The sequence below is a fragment of the Dermochelys coriacea genome, chromosome 6, assembly GCF_009764565.3.
Source record: "Dermochelys coriacea isolate rDerCor1 chromosome 6, rDerCor1.pri.v4, whole genome shotgun sequence".
NCBI lineage: Eukaryota > Metazoa > Chordata > Testudines > Dermochelyidae > Dermochelys > Dermochelys coriacea.
In genome coordinates this window covers 13,535,884-13,557,085 of record NC_050073.1, presented here as the reverse complement: position 1 = coordinate 13,557,085, position 21,202 = coordinate 13,535,884, and the positions used below count along the sequence as shown (strand labels likewise).

Sequence of the window (21,202 nt, the reverse complement as noted above, 5' to 3'; positions counted from 1 at the left end):
ATAGGTTAAGAAAAGAGTGTCTGTACATCTGGGTATAGTGCTTAGATTATCTACAAATATAAAGTTTGTTTTTAAAGTCATAAGATACATATAGCGCATAATCAGCAATAACTAAAATTTAGGTGAATGAATTTAAGAATACAGTTTAGATATCTTGTATCCATGCATTTGGGTACATTACTGATGAAAAAAGTTATAAAGAGAGTTGGTGGTGGAAAGGAAAATATATCAATGAGTGAAGATTGTCCCTCAGTAATTGAGAATTTAGGATAGGTTGTCCATTTAGAGAAAAAAACAGTCCATCAGGAAAGTATTTGAGTTACTTTCCTGAGAGCGCTTCTCATTGGCACTCCAGTACTACCCTCCCTCGGGACCCAAGAGGGAGGGACCATTACATAGCCACAGATTTTCTTCTAAAAGTTGTTAGTGGCTGGTCTTGTTCTCTCTAACCGGATGAACATTAACTAAACTATGGCATTCAGTTGTGGAGATCTTGGCTTGGCTAGGTTTTTCCATCCCAAGTCCTGCCCACACACTCTTGTAATGATCAGAGGTGCATTCCATTTCCACTTCACTGCCATGCCTTATCTGGCGGCTCAGTACACTGGCCTAACAGTTCTGGATTCCTCCCACTCCCACGTATTTTCATCCAGTTGTTCAGGAAGAATTTTGGGGTTTGTTTTCCGTACAACTGGTAGCACATGTTCCAGGCACATTCTGATAACTTTTTTAAAGGTATCTGCTTTCTCCATATTTTCCATTGATCTGGAAATATTTTTGCTGCACACCGTTAACCTGTGGAACATGCTGCCACAAGAGCCCTGGGGCTTACTTCTGGTTTACATCCTATGTTCCTATAGGTCATACTTCAGGGTTTCAGCTGGCCACTGGCAGTGATGAGGGAGGGATCCCCCACAGTTTATTCTGAGAGGGTTTTTTTTTGTTTTGTTTTGTATCTTCTCCCTCTGAAGGGATGGCCACAGCTGGAGATGGGAAACTGAGCTGGTGGGCCAGGGCTTTGAAGTGGCACCAAGCATGCTCTCTCTCAGGTGTTTGGTTGGGTGGGTCTTGCTCACATGCTCAGGGTCAAAATGATTGCCATATGTACAGTTGGGAAGGAATCTTCCCCCAGGTCAGACTGGCAGAGACCTTGGGGTTTTTTGAGCTTCCTCTGCTGTGGTTGGGTGCAGGTCATATGCCAGATTAGCTGGGTGTATCTCACTTAATTCCATACCACTGCAGGGGCCTCAGCCATTGGTGCACCTCGGGCCTCCTGTTCTCTACTTTTGGCACACAATAGTCTAGTCTCCTGGTGGGCTATAATTCTTTGATCTAATTGCAGTTGCCGGGTTTAGTGTGCGGGTGCTGGGTGGACTTAGCCTGCGATACAGGGGAGGCCAGACTAGATGATCCAGTCGTTTCTTCTGGCCTTAAACTCTCTGATGCTAAAATGTTATTGAGGTAAAGAGATTAGCAGGATCAGAAGAGGGATTCCACATTAGAACACGCCTACTTTCATATTAAATGAGACAAGTGAGAAATGTAACAATACTTCAGGGCATATCCCTACTACTTGCCTGTGGTTAGGAAGACATTTTGCCTAGGAGTGGGTGGCTTATTACATACAACGGCTCAGTACAAGTCTCCTTGTAACTTCCTCTAGTGCAGCTGCCAGTGTCAGAAACAGGACACTGAATGAGATGGACAATTAGCCTAATTCAATATGGCAATTCTTCATAGAATAGAATATCAGGGTTGGAAGGGACCTTAGGAGGTCTTCTAGTCCAACTCCCTGCTCACAGCAGGACCAATCCCCAATTTTTGCTCCAGATCCTTATATGGCCCCCTTAAGGATTGAACTCACAACCCTGGGTTTAACAGACTAATTACCAAACTACTGAGCTAGCCCTCCCCACTGAAAAATTAAAAAGACCGGGAAGCGCCCACAGGTCTCGAACCCCCAGAGACGCTGGGTTTTCAATAGATTGAAGCCTGGAAGTAACTGCTGAGCTAAAGCCAGCCTTATGTTCCTAAATGTTATTTCAGCAGGCTAGGAGAAGGGGCCAATCAAATAGCAATGGGAAGTGATTTTCTCACAGTGTGGGATTTGCTTTCCAGACCTTTATCCAATTACTATTTGTGATCTCTCTCCCTAACCCAGAGGCTGATATTTTCCCCATACATGAATGTGGAAACATCCTACTGGTTTATTGTGATGAAATCTCACTGTGTTCTAGCCGTCGACCTTTTCCTGTTTCTCTGCTAGTTGTCAGTGACTTGGTGGTTGTGCTGACATATTAACTCCTGCGCTTTGTCCCACTTTAAACAGCACTCGTGCAGTTAGGCCCCTAGACTGTAGACCCCTTAAACTGTAAGTCTCTTGGGGCAGGGACCTTCTTGTAGTTCTGAGCAAGGTCTAGGACTGGTCTAGGACTAGGGCCCCATGGCGCTACAGTAATACAACTAATCCGGTCAGCATTTTCAAGGCTAGCTCCTTAGCCAGCGTTGTCTCTTCTGTGTATCCTCTCCACAGGGCTGACATTTCCTAGGGGTGGGGGAGGCTGATAGAGGAGGGAGTGGAGCAGAAGGGATGCATGGAGGGGAGAGGCTGGGAAGAAAGGAGAGACAGGGAGTGTGGGGTCTCTAAAGGAGGCTGGGGTGGCAAGTGGTGGTGAGGATGGGATGCCAAAGAGCTGCCCCCTCCTACCAGCCTATCTGGTGGGGGAAGCAGGGGCAGATCTAGATGGTGAAGTAAGGAGGAAGATCCCTCCTGGGGGCAGAAGGGGTGTATAGGGCCTGGCTCTGTCCTGGAGGTGGCTCCCTGAATTTAGTTTCCTGACTCTGCCACTTGGGCTCCCCCAGCCCCTCCCTCCAGAACCTCCCGAGTCCCGCCACACTCAGGCCACACACTACCCGGCAATGGATTCTAAGCTGCAGGCCATGAGCAGGCCTGGCTGCCCCCTACCCTGGCCCCAGGTGGGGCTTCCAGCCCCCGGACTTTGTGCTTTGGTCCGTCTCTACAACATCCTGCTGTGCCAGGAGATCACTCGCCTGGGCTGCGTGAGCTGCCCTGCACTGATCTTCTCCAGCATGGTGAGACACCCCCCACCCAAATGCTCCAATCCTTCCAGTCCAGCTTGCACCAGATCTCCCATGTGCCAGGCCCATTGCTGCCTCCCGATCTCTGCCCCTTGCTTTCCACCGCATCACTCCCATCCCACCCGGTTTCCTCCACCCCTGGACATCTCTCGTGCCCCATCCCCCACCCTACATCCCCCAGCCCTCTGCAGTCTTTTGTTTCCTCTGCTCCACCTCCCAAGGCTCCACCTTGAGTTTCCCCACCCCCTGGAGCCTCCGCCTGGCCTCTGTCTGTCTATCCCAAGGCAGGACTCCATCTCCCCGCCAGGGGCCGACTGTGCTGCCCCATACCCGGAGCTGTCCTTCACTGCCCCCCGCTGGCAGCTGTGTGGGGTTTGGGGTGAGGAGCTGGGGAATGGGGACAGGAGTCCAGCAGATCCACGGGCTCTGCCAGGCTGGGATAAGCCCCGAGGGTGGATTTGGGCTTAGGGAGTGTGTGTGGGGAAAATGGGGGTGCACTTATTCAATAGCAGGAGGTGAGAATTAAATCACTCAGGGGCCTGTCAGATGGTGGGGTATTGAGGAGAGATGGGGAGCTCTGCCCTGGGGCAGCAGGTGCTGGGGGAGGCTAGCTCGGTCCTGAGGGAAGGAGGGGAGCTACCTCGTCCTAGAGAGGTGCTGTGGCAGAGGCAGGAGGGGGTGGCTCTGTGTGAGGGATGGGTGCTGGGGCAGGAGAGGGTGGCTCTCTGCGGGGGAAGGTTTTGGGGCAGGGATAGGAGGGGGTTTTGGGGGACAGGGGAATGGCTGTGTGTGGGGAGGTGTTGGGGACAGGGTGGTGGGGCTGGGAGGTAGGGGGTGGCTCTGTGTGTGGGGATTCTGGGGGGCAGGAGGGGGTGGCTCTGCGGGGGGGGGCTTCTGGGGAGCAGGGTGGTGGCTCTGTTTGGGTGAGGGGGCTGGGAAGCAGGGGGTGGCTCTGTGTGGGGAGGTTCTGAAGGGCAGGGTGGTGGCTCTGTTCAGGGGGCTGGAGGCAGGGGGGTGGCTCTGTGTGTAGGGGTTCTGGGGCGCAGGGTGGTGGCTCTGTGCGGGGAGAGGTGTTGGGGGCAGGAGGGGGAGGCTCTGTGCGGTTGGAGGTGTTGGGGGGCAGGGGGTGGCTCTGTGCGGGGGGCTGGAGGCAGGGGGGTGGCTCTGTGTGTAGGAGTTCTGGGGGGCAGGGTGGTGGCTCTGTGCGGGGGGAGGTGTTGGGGGCAGGAGGGGGAGGCTCTGTGCGGTTGGAGGTGTTGGGGGGCAGGGGGTGGCTCTGTGCGGGGGGCTGGAGGCAGGGGGGTGGCTCTGTGTGTAGGGGTTCTGGGGGGCAGGGTGGTGGCTCTGTGCGGGGGGAGGTGTTGGGGGCAGGAGGGGGAGGCTCTGTGCGGTTGGAGGTGTTGGGGGGCAGGGGGTGGCTCTGTGCGGGGGGCTGGAGGCAGGGGGGTGGCTCTGTGTGTAGGGGTTCTGGGGGGCAGGGTGGTGGCTCTGTGCGGGGGGAGGTGTTGGGGGCAGGAGGGGGAGGCTCTGTGCAGTTGGAGGTGTTGGGGGGCAGGGGGTGGCTCTGTGCGGGGGGCTGGAGGCAGGGGGGTGGCTCTGTGTGTAGGGGTTCTGGGGGGCAGGGTGGTGGCTCTGTGCGGGGGGAGGGGTTGGGGGCAGGAGGGGGAGGCTCTGTGCGGTTGGAGGTGTTGGGGGGCCGGGGGTGGCTCTGTGCGGGGGGCTGGAGGCAGGGGGGTGGCTCTGTGTGTAGGGGTTCTGGGGGGCAGGGTGGTGGCTCTGTGCGGGGGGAGGTGTTGGGGGCTGGAGGGGGAGGCTCTGTGCGGTTGGAGGTGTTGGGGGGCAGGGGGTGGCTCTGTGCGGGGGGCTGGAGGCAGGGGGGTGGCTCTGTGTGTAGGGGTTCTGGGGGGCAGGGTGGTGGCTCTGTGCGGGGGGAGGTGTTGGGGGCAGGAGGGGGAGGCTCTGTGCGGTTGGAGGTGTTGGGGGGCAGGGGGTGGCTCTGTGCGGGGGGCTGGAGGCAGGGGGGTGGCTCTGTGTGTAGGGGTTCTGGGGGGCAGGGTGGTGGCTCTGTGCGGGGGGAGGTGTTGGGGGCAGGAGGGGGAGGCTCTGTGCGGTTGGAGGTGTTGGGGGGCAGGGGGTGGCTCTGTGCGGGGGGCTGGAGGCAGGGGGGTGGCTCTGTGTGTAGGGGTTCTGGGGGGCAGGGTGGTGGCTCTGTGCGGGGGGAGGTGTTGGGGGCAGGAGGGGGAGGCTCTGTGCGGTTGGAGGTGTTGGGGGGCAGGGGGTGGCTCTGTGCGGGGGGCTGGAGGCAGGGGGGTGGCTCTGTGTGTAGGGGTTCTGGGGGGCAGGGTGGTGGCTCTGTGCGGGGGGAGGTGTTGGGGGCAGGAGGGGGAGGCTCTGTGCGGTTGGAGGTGTTGGGGGGCAGGGGGTGGCTCTGTGCGGGGGGCTGGAGGCAGGGGGGTGGCTCTGTGTGTAGGGGTTCTGGGGGGCAGGGTGGTGGCTCTGTGCGGGGGGAGGTGTTGGGGGCAGGAGGGGGAGGCTCTGTGCGGTTGGAGGTGTTGGGGGGCAGGGGGTGGCTCTGTGCGGGGGGCTGGAGGCAGGGGGGTGGCTCTGTGTGTAGGGGTTCTGGGGGGCAGGGTGGTGGCTCTGTGCGGGGGGAGGTGTTGGGGGCAGGAGGGGGAGGCTCTGTGCGGTTGGAGGTGTTGGGGGGCAGGGGGTGGCTCTGTGCGGGGGGCTGGAGGCAGGGGGGGGGCTCTGTGTGTAGGGGTTCTGGGGGGCAGGGTGGTGGCTCTGTGCGGGGGGAGGTGTTGGGGGCAGGAGGGGGAGGCTCTGTGCGGTTGGAGGTGTTGGGGGGCAGGGGGTGGCTCTGTGCGGGGGGCTGGAGGCAGGGGGGGTGGCTCTGTGTGTAGGGGTTCTGGGGGGCAGGGTGGTGGCTCTGTGCGGGGGGAGGTGTTGGGGGCAGGAGGGGGAGGCTCTGTGCGGTTGGAGGTGTTGGGGGGCAGGGGGTGGCTCTGTGCGGGGGGCTGGAGGCCGGGGGGTGGCTCTGTGTGTAGGGGTTCTGGGGGGCAGGGTGGTGGCTCTGTGCGGGGGGAGGTGTTGGGGGCAGGAGGGGGAGGCTCTGTGCGGTTGGAGGTGTTGGGGGGCAGGGGGTGGCTCTGTGCGGGGGGCTGGAGGCAGGGGGGTGGCTCTGTGTGTAGGGGTTCTGGGGGGCAGGGTGGTGGCTCTGTGCGGGGGGAGGTGTTGGGGGCAGGAGGGGGAGGCTCTGTGCGGTTGGAGGTGTTGGGGGGCAGGGGTGGCTCTGTGCGGGGGGCTGGAGGCAGGGGGGTGGCTCTGTGTGTAGGGGTTCTGGGGGGCAGGGTGGTGGCTCTGTGCGGGGGGAGGTGTTGGGGGCAGGAGGGGGAGGCTCTGTGCGGTTGGAGGTGTTGGGGGGCAGGGGGTGGCTCTGTGCGGGGGGCTGGAGGCAGGGGGGTGGCTCTGTGTGTAGGGGTTCTGGGGGCAGGGTGGTGGCTCTGTGCGGGGGGAGGTGTTGGGGGCAGGAGGGGGAGGCTCTGTGCGGTTGGAGGTGTTGGGGGGCAGGGGGTGGCTCTGTGCGGGGGGCTGGAGGCAGGGGGGTGGCTCTGTGTGTAGGGGTTCTGGGGGGCAGGGTGGTGGCTCTGTGCGGGGGGAGGTGTTGGGGGCAGGAGGGGGAGGCTCTGTGCGGTTGGAGGTGTTGGGGGGCAGGGGGTGGCTCTGGGCGGGGGGCTGGAGGCAGGGGGGTGGCTCTGTGTGTAAGGGTTCTGGGGGGCAGGGTGGTGGCTCTGTGTGTAAGGGTTCTGGGGGGCAGGGTGGTGGCTCTGTGCGGGGGGAGGTGTTGGGGGCAGGAGGGGGAGGCTCTGTGCGGTTGGAGGTGTTGGGGGGCAGGGGGTGGCTCTGTGCGGGGGGCTGGAGGCAGGGGGGTGGCTCTGTGTGTAGGGGTTCTGGGGGGCAGGGTGGTGGCTCTGTGCGGGGGGAGGTGTTGGGGGCAGGAGGGGGAGGCTCTGTGCGGTTGGAGGTGTTGGGGGGCAGGGGGTGGCTCTGTGCGGGGGGGGGTGTTCAGGGAGTTTGTGCTGGGGCGGGGAGGCGGCTGGCTGGGTCCGGGGGGCGGTTTCATTTTCGGAGTCGCGTTTCCTGTCTCCGCCCGCCCCTCTCCAGAGTCGCCCGCTTCCCGCCGCGCTCAGACCCGCACTCGCAGCGCCCGGCCATGGCGTGCAAGGAGCAGACCGTGAGCATCGACCTGCAGCCCCGGGGCCTGCCTCCCCCCTACCCCGGCCCCCAGCAGGGCTTCCCCGCCGAGCAGCCCCGCGACTTTGTGCTCTGGTCCCTCTTCAACGTCCTGCTGTGCCAGAAGCTCGCCTGCCTGGGCTGCCTGGGCTTCCCAGCGCTCATCTTCTCCATCAAGGTGAGAGACGGGCCGGACCCTCGGCGCCTCCCGCCCCGGATCCCCGCCCCCGGATCCGCCCCCCCGGTCCCCCAGTGACCCCGGCGCCCGGATCCGCCCCTCCCCAGTTCCCCCAGTGCCCTGATCCGCCCCCCCAGTGCCCGGATCCGCCCCCCCAGTGCCCCCAGCGCCCGGATCCGCCCCCTCTCAGTGCCCCCAGCACCCGGATCCACCCCCCCAGATCCCCCAGTGCCCGGATCCGCCCCCCCAGGTCCCCCAGTGCCCTCAGCGCCCGGATTCCCCCCCCGGTCCCCAGTGCCCCCGGCGCCCGGATCACCCCCCCCGTCCCCCAGTGCCCCCAGCTCCTGGATCCTCCCCCCGGTCCCCCAGTGCCCCCAGCGTCCAGATCCTCCCCCAGCGCCCGGATCTGCCTCCCCCAGGTTCCCCAGTGCTCCCAGTGCCCGGATCCACCCCCCCAGTGCCCCCAGCACCCGGATCTGGTCCCCCAGTGCCCACAGCGCCCGGATCCCCCCCCCGGTCTCCCAGTGCTCCCAGCGCCCGGATCCTGCCCAGTGCCCCCATCTCTCCAGCCCGCCCGGACCCCCCGGTGCCCCCAGATCCCCCCAGGTCCCCCCATGCCCCCAGTGCCCGGTTTCCCCCCGGTGTCCCCAGGGCCCGGATCTCCCCCCAGATCCCCCGGTGCCCCCAGCGCCCTGATCTCTCCAGCCCGCCTGGATCCCCCAGTGCCCCCAGCGCCCGGATCCCCCTCTGATCACCTGGTGCCCCCAGCGGCCCGATCCCTCCAGCCCGCCCGGTGCCCCCAGCGGCCGAATCCCTCCAGCCCGCCTGGTGACCCCAGCGCCCCGATCTCTCCAGCCCGCCTGGTGCTCTCAGCGCCTGGATCCCCCCCCAGATCCCCCGGTGCCCGCAGCGCCCTAATCCCTCCAGCCCACCCCGCCGGGAAGCCAGTATCCAGGGCTCATGCATCCCCGCTCTCCGACCTTCCCCCATCCCTTCCCGGAGCCCCCGGATCTCTCCAGTCTCCTGGCAGTTTATTTTCCCCTCCCCACAGCCATGACTCTGTCTTTTCTTTCTCTGCTCAGCCCCTGCCCCCCCTCCCAAGGCAGGAATCCACCCTGCGGGGCCAGCTGGGCTGCCCCACACCCGGGGCTGTCTGGTGCTGCTCCTGCTATCAGCTGTCCTTGGGCCGGGCTGTGTGGGGGCGTTTAGGGTTAGGAGTTTGCAGCAGAGCCGGCTGGCTCTGAGCATCCAACTAACTGCAGCAGGGTGAGCCTGAGGTTGGAACTTGGGGGCCCTATTGTTATGTTGGGGGCATTTAGGGGCTGCAGGGAGCTTTCCAGCAGAAGGACTCCTGCCCTGGAGGTTTTCAAAGAGAGGCTGGAGAGCCATCCTGCTTGGATGGTTTAGACACAACAAATCCTGCACCTTGGCAGCGGATTAGACTAGATCTTTGCACCCCCTTCTAACACCCTATGGGTCTATGATGCTGAGCAGCAGCTCAGTGATACTCCGAGAGGCTGCAAAGCCACTCAGTCTATGGGCAGAGTTGTCTAGTTATGGCACAACATCCTGAGGGTGTAGCGGTTGTGTTGTGTCGCTGATGCAATGAAGTGTGAAGACTGTGCCACAGCAGCTGGCGGGGTGCGATGCTGTTTGTTGAAGCGGTGCATCCCTCTCAACCCCCCACCCCCACCCCGTTAGAGGGTCAGGAAAGGTCCTGGCATGTCTGGGGCACTTGCTGAGTGCTCCCTGCATTGCCTCTGGTGTGGGGGGTAGCAGGGGGAATGGTACCCCACATTAGTGCTCCAAAGAGATGTGCTATTCTAGTGTTCAGACTGAGACCTGGCTGGGAATGATCCGTGGGACAGTGCAATAGGAACACCAAACCACTGTGCAAGAGACGCACTTCAGCTTCTCTGCAGGGTGGTTTGGATGCTCAAGACTCTCTAATCACAGGTTTCAGAGTAGCAGCCGTGTTAGTCTGTATTCGCAAAAAGAAAAGGAGTACTTGTGGCACCTTAGAGACTAACAAATTTATTAGAGCATAAGCTTTCGTGAGCTACAGCTCACTTCATCGGATGCATTTGGTGGAAAAAACAGAGGAGAGATTTATATACACACACACAGAGAACATGAAACAATGGGTTTATCATACACACTGTAAGGAGAGTGATCACTTAAGATAAGCCATCACCAACAGCAAGGGGGGGAAAGGAGGAAAACCTTTCATGGTGACAAGCAGGTAGGCTAATTCCAGCAGTTAACAAGAATATCAGAGGAACAGTGGGGGGTGGGGTGGGAGGGAGAAATACCATGGGTAAATAGTTTTACTTTGTGTAATGACTCATCCATTCCCAATCTCTATTCAAGCCTAAGTTAATTGTATCCAGTTTGCAAATTAATTCCAATTCAGCAGTCTCTCGTTGGAGTCTGTTTTTGAAGCTTTTTTGTTGAAGTATAGCCACTCTTAGGTCTGTGATCGAGTGACCAGAGAGATTGAAGTGTTCTCCAACTGGTTTTTGAATGTTATAATTCTTGACGTCTGATTTGTGTCCATTCATTCTTTTACGTAGAGACTGTCCAGTTTGGCCAATGTACATGGCAGAGGGGCATTGCTGGCACATGATGGCATATATCACATTGGTAGATGCGCAGGTGAACGAGCCTCTGATAGTGTGGCTGATGTGATTAGGCCCTATGATGGTATCCCCTGAATAGATATGTGGACAGAGTTGGCAACGGGCTTTGTTGCAAGGATAGGTTCCTGGGTTAGTGGTTCTGTTGTGTGGTGTGTGGTTGCTGGTGAGTATTTGCTTCAGATTGGGGGGCTGTCTGTAAGCAAGGACGGGTCTGTCTCCGAAGATCTGAGAGAGTGATGGCTCGTCCTTCAGGATAGGTTGTAGATCCTTGATGATGCGTTGGAGAGGTTTTAGTTGGGGGCTGAAGGTGATGGCTAGTGGCGTTCTGTTGTTTTCTTTGTTGGGCCTGTCCTGTAGTAGGTGACTTCTGGGTACTCTTCTGGCTCTGTCAATCTCTTGAGGAATTCCACCATGATTTCAACAATTTCCATCCCACCATCAACCTCAGCCTAGACCAGTCCACACAAGAGATCCACTTCCTGGACACTACGGTGCTAATAAGCGATGGTCACATAAACACCACCCTATATCGGAAACCTACTGACCGCTATTCCTACCTACATGCCTCTAGCTTTCATCCAGATCATACCACTCGATCCATTGTCTACAGCCAAGCGCTACGATATAACCGCATTTGCTCCAACCCCCTCAGACAGAGACAAACACCTACAAGATCTCTATCATGCATTCCTACAACTACAATACCCACCTGCTGAAGTGAAGAAACAGATTGACAGAGCCAGAAGAGTACCCAGAAGTCACCTACTACAGGACAGGCCCAACAAAGAAAACAACAGAACGCCACTAGCCATCACCTTCAGCCCCCAACTAAAACCTCTCCAACGCATCATCAAGGATCTACAACCTATCCTGAAGGACGAGCCATCGCTCTCTCAGATCTTGGGAGACAGACCAGTCCTTGCTTACAGACAGCCCCCCAATCTGAAGCAAATACTCACCAGCAACCACACACCACACAACAGAACCACTAACCCAGGAACCTATCCTTGCAACAAAGCCCGTTGCCAACTCTGTCCACATATCTATTCAGGGGATACCATCATAGGGCCTAATCACATCAGCCACACTATCAGAGGCTCGTTCACCTGCACATCTACCAATGTGATATATGCCATCATGTGCCAGCAATGCCCCTCTGCCATGTACATTGGCCAAACTGGACAGTCTCTACGTAAAAGAATGAATGGACACAAATCAGACGTCAAGAATTATAACATTCAAAAACCAGTTGGAGAACACTTCAATCTCTCTGGTCCCTCGATCACAGACCTAAGAGTGGCTATACTTCAACAAAAAAGCTTCAAAAACAGACTACAACTAGAGACTGCTGAATTGGAATTAATTTGCAAACTGGATACAATTAACTTAGGCTTGAATAGAGACTGGGAATGGATGAGTCATTACACAAAGTAAAACTATTTCCCCATGGTATTTCTCCCTCCCACCCCACCCCCCACTGTTCCTCTGATATTCTTGTTAACTGCTGGAATTAGCCTACCTGCTTGTCATCATGAAAGGTTTTCCTCCTTTCCCCCCCCTGCTGTTGGTGATGGCTTATCTTAAGTGATCACTCTCCTTACAGTGTGTATGATAAACCCATTGTTTCATGTTCTCTGTGTGTGTGTATATAAATCTCTCCTCTGTTTTTTCCACCAAATGCATCCGATGAAGTGAGCTGTAGCTCACGAAAGCTTATGCTCTAATAAATTTGTTAGTCTCTAAGGTGCCACAAGTACTCCTTTTCTTTTCAAGACTCTCTAGTAAGTGAGGGCTAAGCTCGGGATGTAGCCAGTCTGCCCTAGGAATTAACTGGCTCCATTTTCCACAGTGAGAGACTCAACCCACGCACGAGTGGGGAGTAAAGGGCTCCTTGCAGCTGGAGTATAGAAATGACCCACAGAGGAACGCATGGGTGTGCTGTGCCAGGGAGAGCGCCGCAAACCAAGCATGCAGTAGAATGTGGACTGCTGGGTGTACAGCTGGGCCAGCTTTAGGAAATTGCAAACTACATACTCCCAAAGTTTTAGAAACTGTGCATTTGTTTTTCTTTAATAGTGTCTGTTCAGGCTTTCTGAGGTCTGGTCCTCTGCAAGAACAACGAACACCTGAGATGCATCAAGGCAAAAAAGAAATTCAATATTTATCATTGAGGAAACAGCATTATCATGCTCCCCTGCCTGTCTCTCCAGTTTTCTTTCTATAATGTCGTGACTTACACACAATATAACATTTACACAGTGTTTAGGGCATCCAGCATATTTGTACAGGGCCTAGCACAATTGGTCCATGGCGCTGGCTCTAGAGGCTAGTTTATAATGGGAGCCCAGGACAGAGCCAGGCCCTATACACCCCTTCTTCCCCAGCCTTTGTCATTTTGTCCCTCTCCTCTGACAATGCCATGTTTTCCACCTAATACATATCTCACAGAGTAGTTTTACATATTCCAGGTGATATGGGCACACCTCTCATTAGGGAGTCATTTTTCTGATCTACTGCATCTTCCTTTGCTCCGTGACATCCTGTTATTTCTAGTTGTACCCGACCTAGGGTGACCAGACAGCAAGTGTGAAAAATCGGGACAGGGAGTGGAAGGTAATAGGAGCCTATATAAGAAAAAGACCCAAAAATCGGGACTGTCCCTATAAAATCGGGACATCTGCTCACCCTAACCCCATCGCACGTGGGCACGGAGTGGTTGCTCTCACTGCTGGGGCTTCACATCTTTGCAGGGGGTTATATATTTATATCAGTGGGAATGGGGGTCAATTTTATGCATTTGTCCAAAAGCCAGTTAGATTTTAAAGCTGAAATCCAACAAACCAGATTTGCCTATTTGATGTGTTATAGTGAATGTTGGAATGGAATTCAGTTATGATAATCCCTTTTTATTGAGTCCAGGAAGCATTAGTTTACTAATTTTAGGACTAAAGAGACAAGATGGGAGAGGTAATATCTTTTATTGGACCAACTTCTGTTGGTGAAAGAGACAAGCTTTCTAGCTACACAGAACTCAATTTTAGGAGCAGGTACTTTTGAGGGCAGCTTTTACCTTGGACATCCTCTCTCAAATCAGGGCACTTGGGGCTTTTAACTAATCAACAGTTTATTAATCCCCCCAGGACCACATAAGTATATAGTCAACAGATGTGGTTGCTCAAATGAAAATTGCCTGCTTAGTTTCATATTAACCATTCATGCTGTTAGGCTATAGCACCATCTTGTGGTCATGCTTAATTTAAACTTCCACCCCTCCCTTTGTTTCCTTATTAGATAAAGATAGCACTGTAAAACAGAACCATAGTGAATCGAGGATCTAGCGCTGATGGGTGGGACCAGCATGCAAATAAGCAACATTGTACTAATGATCATTATGCAAATAAGCTGCATATTTACAAAAGGCTATGAACTGCATGATATGGAATGCTCTGCACAAGCAGTGCTTTTTGAAATCCTGGCTATTTCACAAAGCTGTCTCTTGTATTTTCTACAACCCTAGTGAAACCTCAATGAATAAACACCTGAACTATCTCCCTTTGAACTCTGGCTTCTTCTCTTTCTGCTGCAGAAGTCAGGGAATTCTCTATAGCTCAGTAAGAAGGTGCATGGGCTGTGGGTGCTTTAACTTGGCACAGAAGGGGTTAAGCAGTTAATAAAAATTCTCCCACCCTTTTGACTTGCTCTGATTTTTCACATGCTCCTGTTTTCTTTTCTAGGCCCGAGATCGGAAAGTACTGGGGGACCTGGAAGGTGCTCGGAGCTATGGCACCACCGCCAAGGTGTTAAACATCATCGGGTCACTGCTGGTGGTAGTTGCTATTGCTGTGGTTCTTTTCTTTTGCTTTTGGAGAGCTTAACAGCATCCATTTAATGAAGTTCCTGGGACTGACACCAGCCAGGCATTCAGAGAAGGGATTGGAAGATAACCCAAATGGCAAGGAAACGACACGCTGCTGGCTGTTCATGCTGTGATGGAAATTCACAACAGGTCATGAGTTCAAAAACTGACTCATTAATAGCACCGTTGTAGCTTTGATGCTAGTTATGTGGTCACCCTCATTTCAAATCTGCGCGGGCCCCCACTCCTCTGCTCTATGCACTGTGGCCATAGAATTGGCCACTACCTACTTGTTCCTCTTCCAGACTGATCCAGCTGTTCACCTTTTTTGGACTTCTTGCACTGAAAATCATCCACATTCACTGCTGCTGTTACCCTCCCTCTCTGCAGCACCCGACACGGAGAGTAATAGATGATGAGGTCAGAGGAGGCTCCAGTCTACCTCACTTTGTTCCTAGAGATGGACCAGAATCCCCCGCTGTTGGGGTAGTTTGGATCCAGGCTTTGCCATTGGCCCCCATTTCTACATTGGGCCAAATCAAAACATGGGTTCCAAATTCCCCTCCCATCCCCCCACTCCCCATGCATTTACATCTGGATTCAAACTTTGTGCCTTAGCCCAGTTTTATCTGTCTATATCAACTCAGCAATAATGTTTGCCCAGGGCAGTATTTACAGCAGTAAAGCCATCTGCAGAGACTCTGGCCTGCTCTTTTCACTGCAGCGACCTGCCGTGTGGGGAAGAGGGAAGTGTAAAGGGGACAAAATGTTTAACTTGATCTGGGTGATGGGGTAATGCACTGGGCAACACAGAGCTAATGAGCACATGTGGGACCAATTGGCCCCGCCCCACCTCTGAGAGATGTTGGAATTGGGGGGGGTGCTTAAATGGGAGAAACCCAGCTGAGTTGGTTGCAGAGTGGGGAGGTGAACAGTCCGCAGCTCCTGCGGGGAGGACTGGCTGAAGACAGGAGCTCTTTGTGCTCCTAGAAGAAAGAGTGGGCTGGCCCTGCTCGATGTGGTTCACCTTGAGAGGGAACTATTCCTCTCTATTTACTTGTGAACTCATCAGTTTAGGGCCCCAGCCCGGTGAGCGCCTTCTGAAGAGCAAGAGCCTTAACCCAGCTTGGGGATGCTTCATTTGTGTTAATTCCCCTTTTGTTTTGGTCACTGACGCCCACAGCCAGGTGCTCTAGCTACAGCCCAGCGGGACACCTGAGCCTTTTAGAACTAGAACTAGAGTGGGAAAACTACGTGGGCATCGCAGAGCAGGGGCCTGGGTGAGTGCAGGGTCCTGCCTAGAGCCTAGGGGATACCTGGGAAAGGCACTCGGGTGTTAATCTGATTAAAAATAAAAGGCCCTTATAGTGGTTGGCAGCAGCATATTCTGTCCCCACACACCCTAGTTCCCTGTACACCCAGGCCCCATGCGACCAGTTCCAGGGCTCCAATACGGAAGCAGCAGTTGTGTTGAAAGTGTGGGGAGTTTCCCTTCTCCCTCTCCCCTTGGGTCAGGGCTGGGAAGAATAGGGTGGAGTCCTAAATAACTGAATGCATCAGATTCTGACACACCCCTTCCAAGCAGAAGCATTGGGCACTCGGGTGCCTTTATTCAGTATCCCATAGCTAGGTATGTGCTTCCGTCACCTTTCTTGCTCTTCACCCCTGGGCCCATTCCTACAATCAGTGCATCTCTAGGGCTAAATTGTGCTTCCAACAGAAGAATTTGGGGAAAAAATTCTCAAGTGGACTTTGAGTTTGCTCCCTGACCTGCCCCTTCTCTTAGGAGTGCAGGATCTGGGCCGGAGGTGTGAACCAGTGCTCCAATGGAGCGGAGGGGCGGGAGGAATGTGAGCGTGAGGTCCTTCCCACCAATCTACAAAACTCAGGAGACCATCAATTTGGTGTCCACCACCTGTGTGCCTGACAGGGAACTGGGGAGGTCTCTCTGGGGAGAAAATGACCCACAAGAAATGGCAAAAGAGCCACAGATGAGAAAGGATATTGTAATCTCATCTAGCCTGGGGTCTCAATGCTGGAGACTTCAGAGTGAAGCATGTTTATAGATACTAAAACTGCTACAATTCTTTTATATATTTTTATACATATTCTTTTATATATGTTAACCAAAATCCATTTAGGGGTATAAACCAAAATGTTTTGTATCTACAAATCTAGTACTCTGTACTTATCAAATTGAAAAGTTCTTTGTACTTAGGTTGAACCTTAGTGGGGGACCAAAGGAATGAATGTATATAATCAATAATGGAATGTGTATAATCCGTCCAGAGAGGGACCACTGGTGACTGACAAGGGATGTCTGTTATCACACACGTGTTCTGTAATTGATAAAATAATGAACCACTGGTTGATGTTTAGGTCAATAAGAACCACTTATTGTCACAAGTGGTTTTGGTAATAATGGATGGGTCACAGATGTCTTTAGCTTATTAATGAGGTAAATTGACGCATCTAAGATAGAACTTGCAGTTAAATCTGTCATGGGAACGGAATTTCTTTGTCCCAAGCTATGTATAATGAAAGAGTTTTGGGGAGTTAAGTCAGAAGTGGATTGGTAACATATGTATTCCTTTCTGTATTCTGTATCAGGCTGTATTAATCTTTGACTAATGATCTTTGATTGAATTGCAAATGAACCAGCTATCTGACATCTTGTGTTATTAATATTATCATTATTAAATTTGAACATGCAAGAAGCATAAACTCTCCAGATTGTGCCTTACGCTGCAAGATTATGTCATGGGTGAAATTATTATTTGACCCCAACTGGTGTTCTGAAGCATGTGGGTCAAGACTAGAGCTGGATGGAAAATGGATTTTCTGTCCCCCCCAGAATTAAAGATTTTGATTTTTTTCTTTGTCCCAAAAAGGAACGAAATTCCAAAATTTCTTGCAAAATAAAATTAAAAAAAAAAAGTTTTGGGTCAATTGATACATTTTGTTTCAATTTCAGCCCTTTTAAAAATTTATTCTTCTTTTTAAATAAAGTAAACTTCAAAACAAAGTCATTTCAAAATGAAAAAATCAAAACTTTTTGTTCCAAAAATGTCAAATTGGGGATTTTTTCCCCATTTTTTCCCAAAATGGAATTTATTGAAAATTGATATTAAATTGAGAGACAAAATAATGTAGGCTTTGTCAAAACATCTATTTTCCAGGAGAGAACTGTTTCAATGAAAATTTCCGGACCAGCTGTAGTTAAGATCTCCTGTGGCGGGGTGCACTTGCCCTGCATTGGTGCTGCATAGGTTAACTCAGCTCTTTGGGCCGAGTTATTTACAACATTAAAGCACATAAACATAGATAAATGAGTTAAAAACCCTTTAAGTTTCAAAAGGTAATAGAAGCTTCTATGTTCAGCAGCTCTATAGGTCCTTTAGGGCTAATCCAGGCTAAGCAGCTGGGGACCTCTTGCTTATGCCTAGGAAACCTTGACCCCCAGATTCTAAGCAGCACATAAATAATCAGTTCCGTCTACTGGGGATTTTTATATCTCTTCAGCCTGAGCTGATGGGAGGAATTCACTTGCATAACTCATCTTCATGGGGGTGAAGAGAACAGAACAACTGAGTCTTTTGTCCTCTTTAATGTCCCACAATAGTCTGTGTGGTGTTGATGGACCTTTGCCATTGGGCAGGACGTAACATCTTCAGTTGCAGATTAGCACTTTACACTAGTTAATGTTTCTCTTCTGTCTGGTGATTTACATTGTCACAGAGGCGTACAATACAACTGCTCAACTATTACCTTACAATATGGCAATCAGAGATTAGTGCATGCAGCAGCTCACAAGTATTTAATAAAGTCTAACCACGAAACACATCCTTATAGGTCTAATACCTACTTGAACAATAGTAACACACGGCACCGCCACCAGCAGCAGCACAGAAGTAAGGGTGCCATGGTACCCCTGTCTCTCCAGCTCCCCCTCCCCCTGCCAGTGTCCTCCATTTGGGAACTTGAAATATGGTAACAAGCTGCAGTGATTACATTGCTTGTGTGTGCCTACACTTAGCTCCTTATGTCAGCGCTGCGCAGCATCACCAGGAGCGCTTGTATCGATTATACTGTCAGTGTGAGGCACTGTGGGAAGGCTCCTGAAAGCAGTAACAGGCGACATAAGCAACATGGTGTCTATGCTGACACTGCATCCATCTAACTACATCAACCTTGACTCTATGCCGCTTGTGGAGGTGGAGTTAAGTCAGCGTAGCTGACCAGTTACATCAGTGGGAGTGAAAGTTAAGTGTAGACACTTCCATAGTTAGATCGATGCAAGCTGGTTTAGGTTGGCCTAACTCTGTAGTGTAGACCAGGCCTCATGCTGGGGCAACAAGCTTAGCTGTAAGCTTTCTGCTTTTCCTCCTGGCTTAAGTAACTGTCAGCAATCAGGCTGTAGGCTGAGGCAGCTGAACTGTCTGTCAGGCAGTCGCTCCCTTTGCCGCAGTGTGGTAGGCCCACCGGGAACCCAACTCAGCGGAGTTTCCCAACTGAGGAGTGGGAAAATTCTCAAATCAGTCACTCAGTGAAGGGAGCTGGATGCTCCCTGCTTCTCTTCCCTTTCAACTGACACCCCAGGAGTGACTGCCTCCTCTCGCTCAGGCACCTGGGATCAAAAAGCAACCAGAGCTCCCCTTCTTTGGGACATCTGGGCAGCCGCTTTAGTTCCATCTCTCCGGCCTCCTTTCTGTTTAAGGAAGGGTTGCCTGGCAACCGGGCAGCAACGGCTTCTGGGACTCCAGGCCCAGGTAAGTTTCACAGCCTCACTTATGATAAGGAGGATGCGGGGTGGGGGGGGAGGGGAAGGAGGGAGGTTACATTTAGTATTTTTCTTAAAGTCCCCATGACTTCATGGAAATCTCAACTTTCATTTAAAAAAAAGGTGAGTTTCTAACTGTCTCAATTGCAGAGTAGATCACAAAACTAGAACTTGAGAACATCCTAAAGGCTCAAAAACAAATACAAAGAACCCACAATGTATTATTTTAAAAAAAAAAACTCAAGATTTTTACGCCAATATTATGGCTTTTTGGAGCCTGAGTCCTGATGTTTGAACAACACCAGGGGCTGCAGGAACAGAGTTAGAGCTACATGTCCTCCATTCTGAGTAACAACAGCAGGTTGGAGAATGGTGGTGGGCTCACTTGCTTCTGTTCGCGTTGGAGGATAAGAGTCAGAGCCAGGTGCAGAGTTGTTCAGCAATTGTTTGTTAGACTCTGGCAAGAACACCTCTGCCTGCAGTAACTTTGCTAAGTAAAACCTGCAGGCTCTGTATGTAGCTCATTGGCTTTTCACCCACATCCTATTTGGTACCAAGAAACCTTACAAATGATTCATCCCATCTTCAGCCTTTCCAAGAGCAGATCCCACTGCCCCAGGTATCCTGGGGATGGGCATCTTTCCCTAAAGACCTGGCAATGTCAGAGGGGAAATTCTCTTCTCTTCTTATCATTGGCAATGGAGATGGTGACCCCCCCTCCAGCAAGTCCACTTCAAAACCAAAATCTTCCTGTTATCTGTAGGAAGGGAATTGCCCTAAATGAGGAATGGATCTTTCTGTAGGGTTAAATGGCCAAATGGTGGAGACATAACCTAAGGAAAGGAAATAGGCTACTTTGAGAAACCTGGCCTTTGCATTGTGCATCTCTCATCCAATCTTTCCCTGTGTCCCATTTTCCCAGGACAGTCTCTGGTTTATGGTACAGTGTGATGCCAGCCTGGCTAGCTGCAACTTGTTCCCATTGTTTGGCTTGTGAGATAGAAATGTAGGACTGGAAGGGAGCTCAAGGGATCATCAAGTCCAGCCCCCTGCATTGAGGCAGGACCAATTAAACCTAGACCATCCCTGACAGATGTTTGTCCAGCCTGTTCTTAAAAACCTCCAACGATGGGGATTCTGTAACCTCCTCTGGAAGCCTATTGCAGAGCCTAACTACCCTGATAGTTAGGAAGCTTTTCCTAATATCTAATCTAAATCTCCCTTCCTGCAGATTGAGCCCATTATTTCTTGTCCTACCTTCAGTGGACATTTGAGAGAGAACAATTGATCCCCACCCTCTTTATAACAGCCCTTAACATATTTTAAGACTTTTCAGGTTTCCGCCCCCCAGTCTTCTTTTCACAACACTAAACAGACACAGGTTTTTTTATACCCTTTCCTCATAGGCCAGGACCAGGTTTTCTAAACTTTTCATCATTTTTGTTGCTCTCCTGGCCTGTCTCCAATTAGTCCACATCTTTCTTAGAGTGTAGCACCCAGAACTAGACACAGAACTCCAGCAGAGGCACACCAGTGCTGAGCAGAGCAGGACAATTGCCTCCCATGTCTTACACATGACAATCCAGTTAATACACCCCAGTTAATATTCGCCTCTTTCACAACTGCATCACATTGTTGGCTCATATTCAATTTGTGATCTACTAAAACCTCCAGATTCTCTTCTGCAGTACTACTGCCTAGCTAGTTATTCCCCACTTTGTATTTGTGCATTTGATTTTTCCTACCTAGGTACAGTACTTTGCACTTGTCTTTATTGAATTTCATCACAGTGATTTCAATCCAATTCTCCAATTTGTCAAGGTCCCTTTGAATTCTAATCCTGTCCTCCAAAGTGCTTGCAACCCTTCCCAGCTTGGTGTCATCCACAAATTGTATAAGCACGCTCTTCACTCCATGAGTCAAGTCATTAATGCAAGAACTGAAAAGTACCAAATCCAGGACAGTCCCCTGTGGGACCCCACTTGATATCTCCCCCAAGTTTGACAGCAAACCATTGATAGCTCCTCTTTGAGTATATTCTTTCAACCAGTATTGCACCAACCTTATAGTAATTTAATCTAGACAACATTTCCCTAGCTCATTTATGAGAATGTCATGTGAAACTGTAAAAAACCCTTACTAAAATCAAGATAGATTGTGTGTACTGCTCCCCCCTATTCACTAGGCCAGTAACCCTATCAAAGAAGGAAATTAGATTGGTTTGGCGTTATTTGTTTTTGACAAATACATGTTGCCTATTCCTTATACCCTATTATCCCCTAGGTGCTTACAAAGCGGTTTTTAATAATTTGTTTCAGTATCAGGTCTATAATTCCCCAGGTCCTGTTTGTTCCCATTTTTAAAGAGTGATTCTATGTTTGTCCTTCTCCAATCATCTAGGACCTCACCCATTCTCC

The 21,202-nt window shown here is 52.3% G+C and overlaps 1 protein-coding gene across 1 annotated transcript; it reads left to right on the top strand.

Annotated features, from left to right (window-relative positions):
• The first annotated feature begins 6,999 nt into the window (after positions 1 to 6,999).
• LOC119857913 (dispanin subfamily A member 2b-like) lies at positions 7,000 to 16,729 on the top strand. The gene is made up of 2 exons (XM_038407447.2): positions 7,000 to 7,510; positions 13,884 to 16,729. The coding sequence occupies exons 1-2, from the start codon at positions 7,313 to 7,315 to the stop codon at positions 14,022 to 14,024; spliced, it is 339 nt and encodes a 112-aa protein (XP_038263375.1). The 5' UTR covers positions 7,000 to 7,312; the 3' UTR covers positions 14,025 to 16,729.
• Positions 16,730 to 21,202: the final 4,473 nt, after the last annotated feature.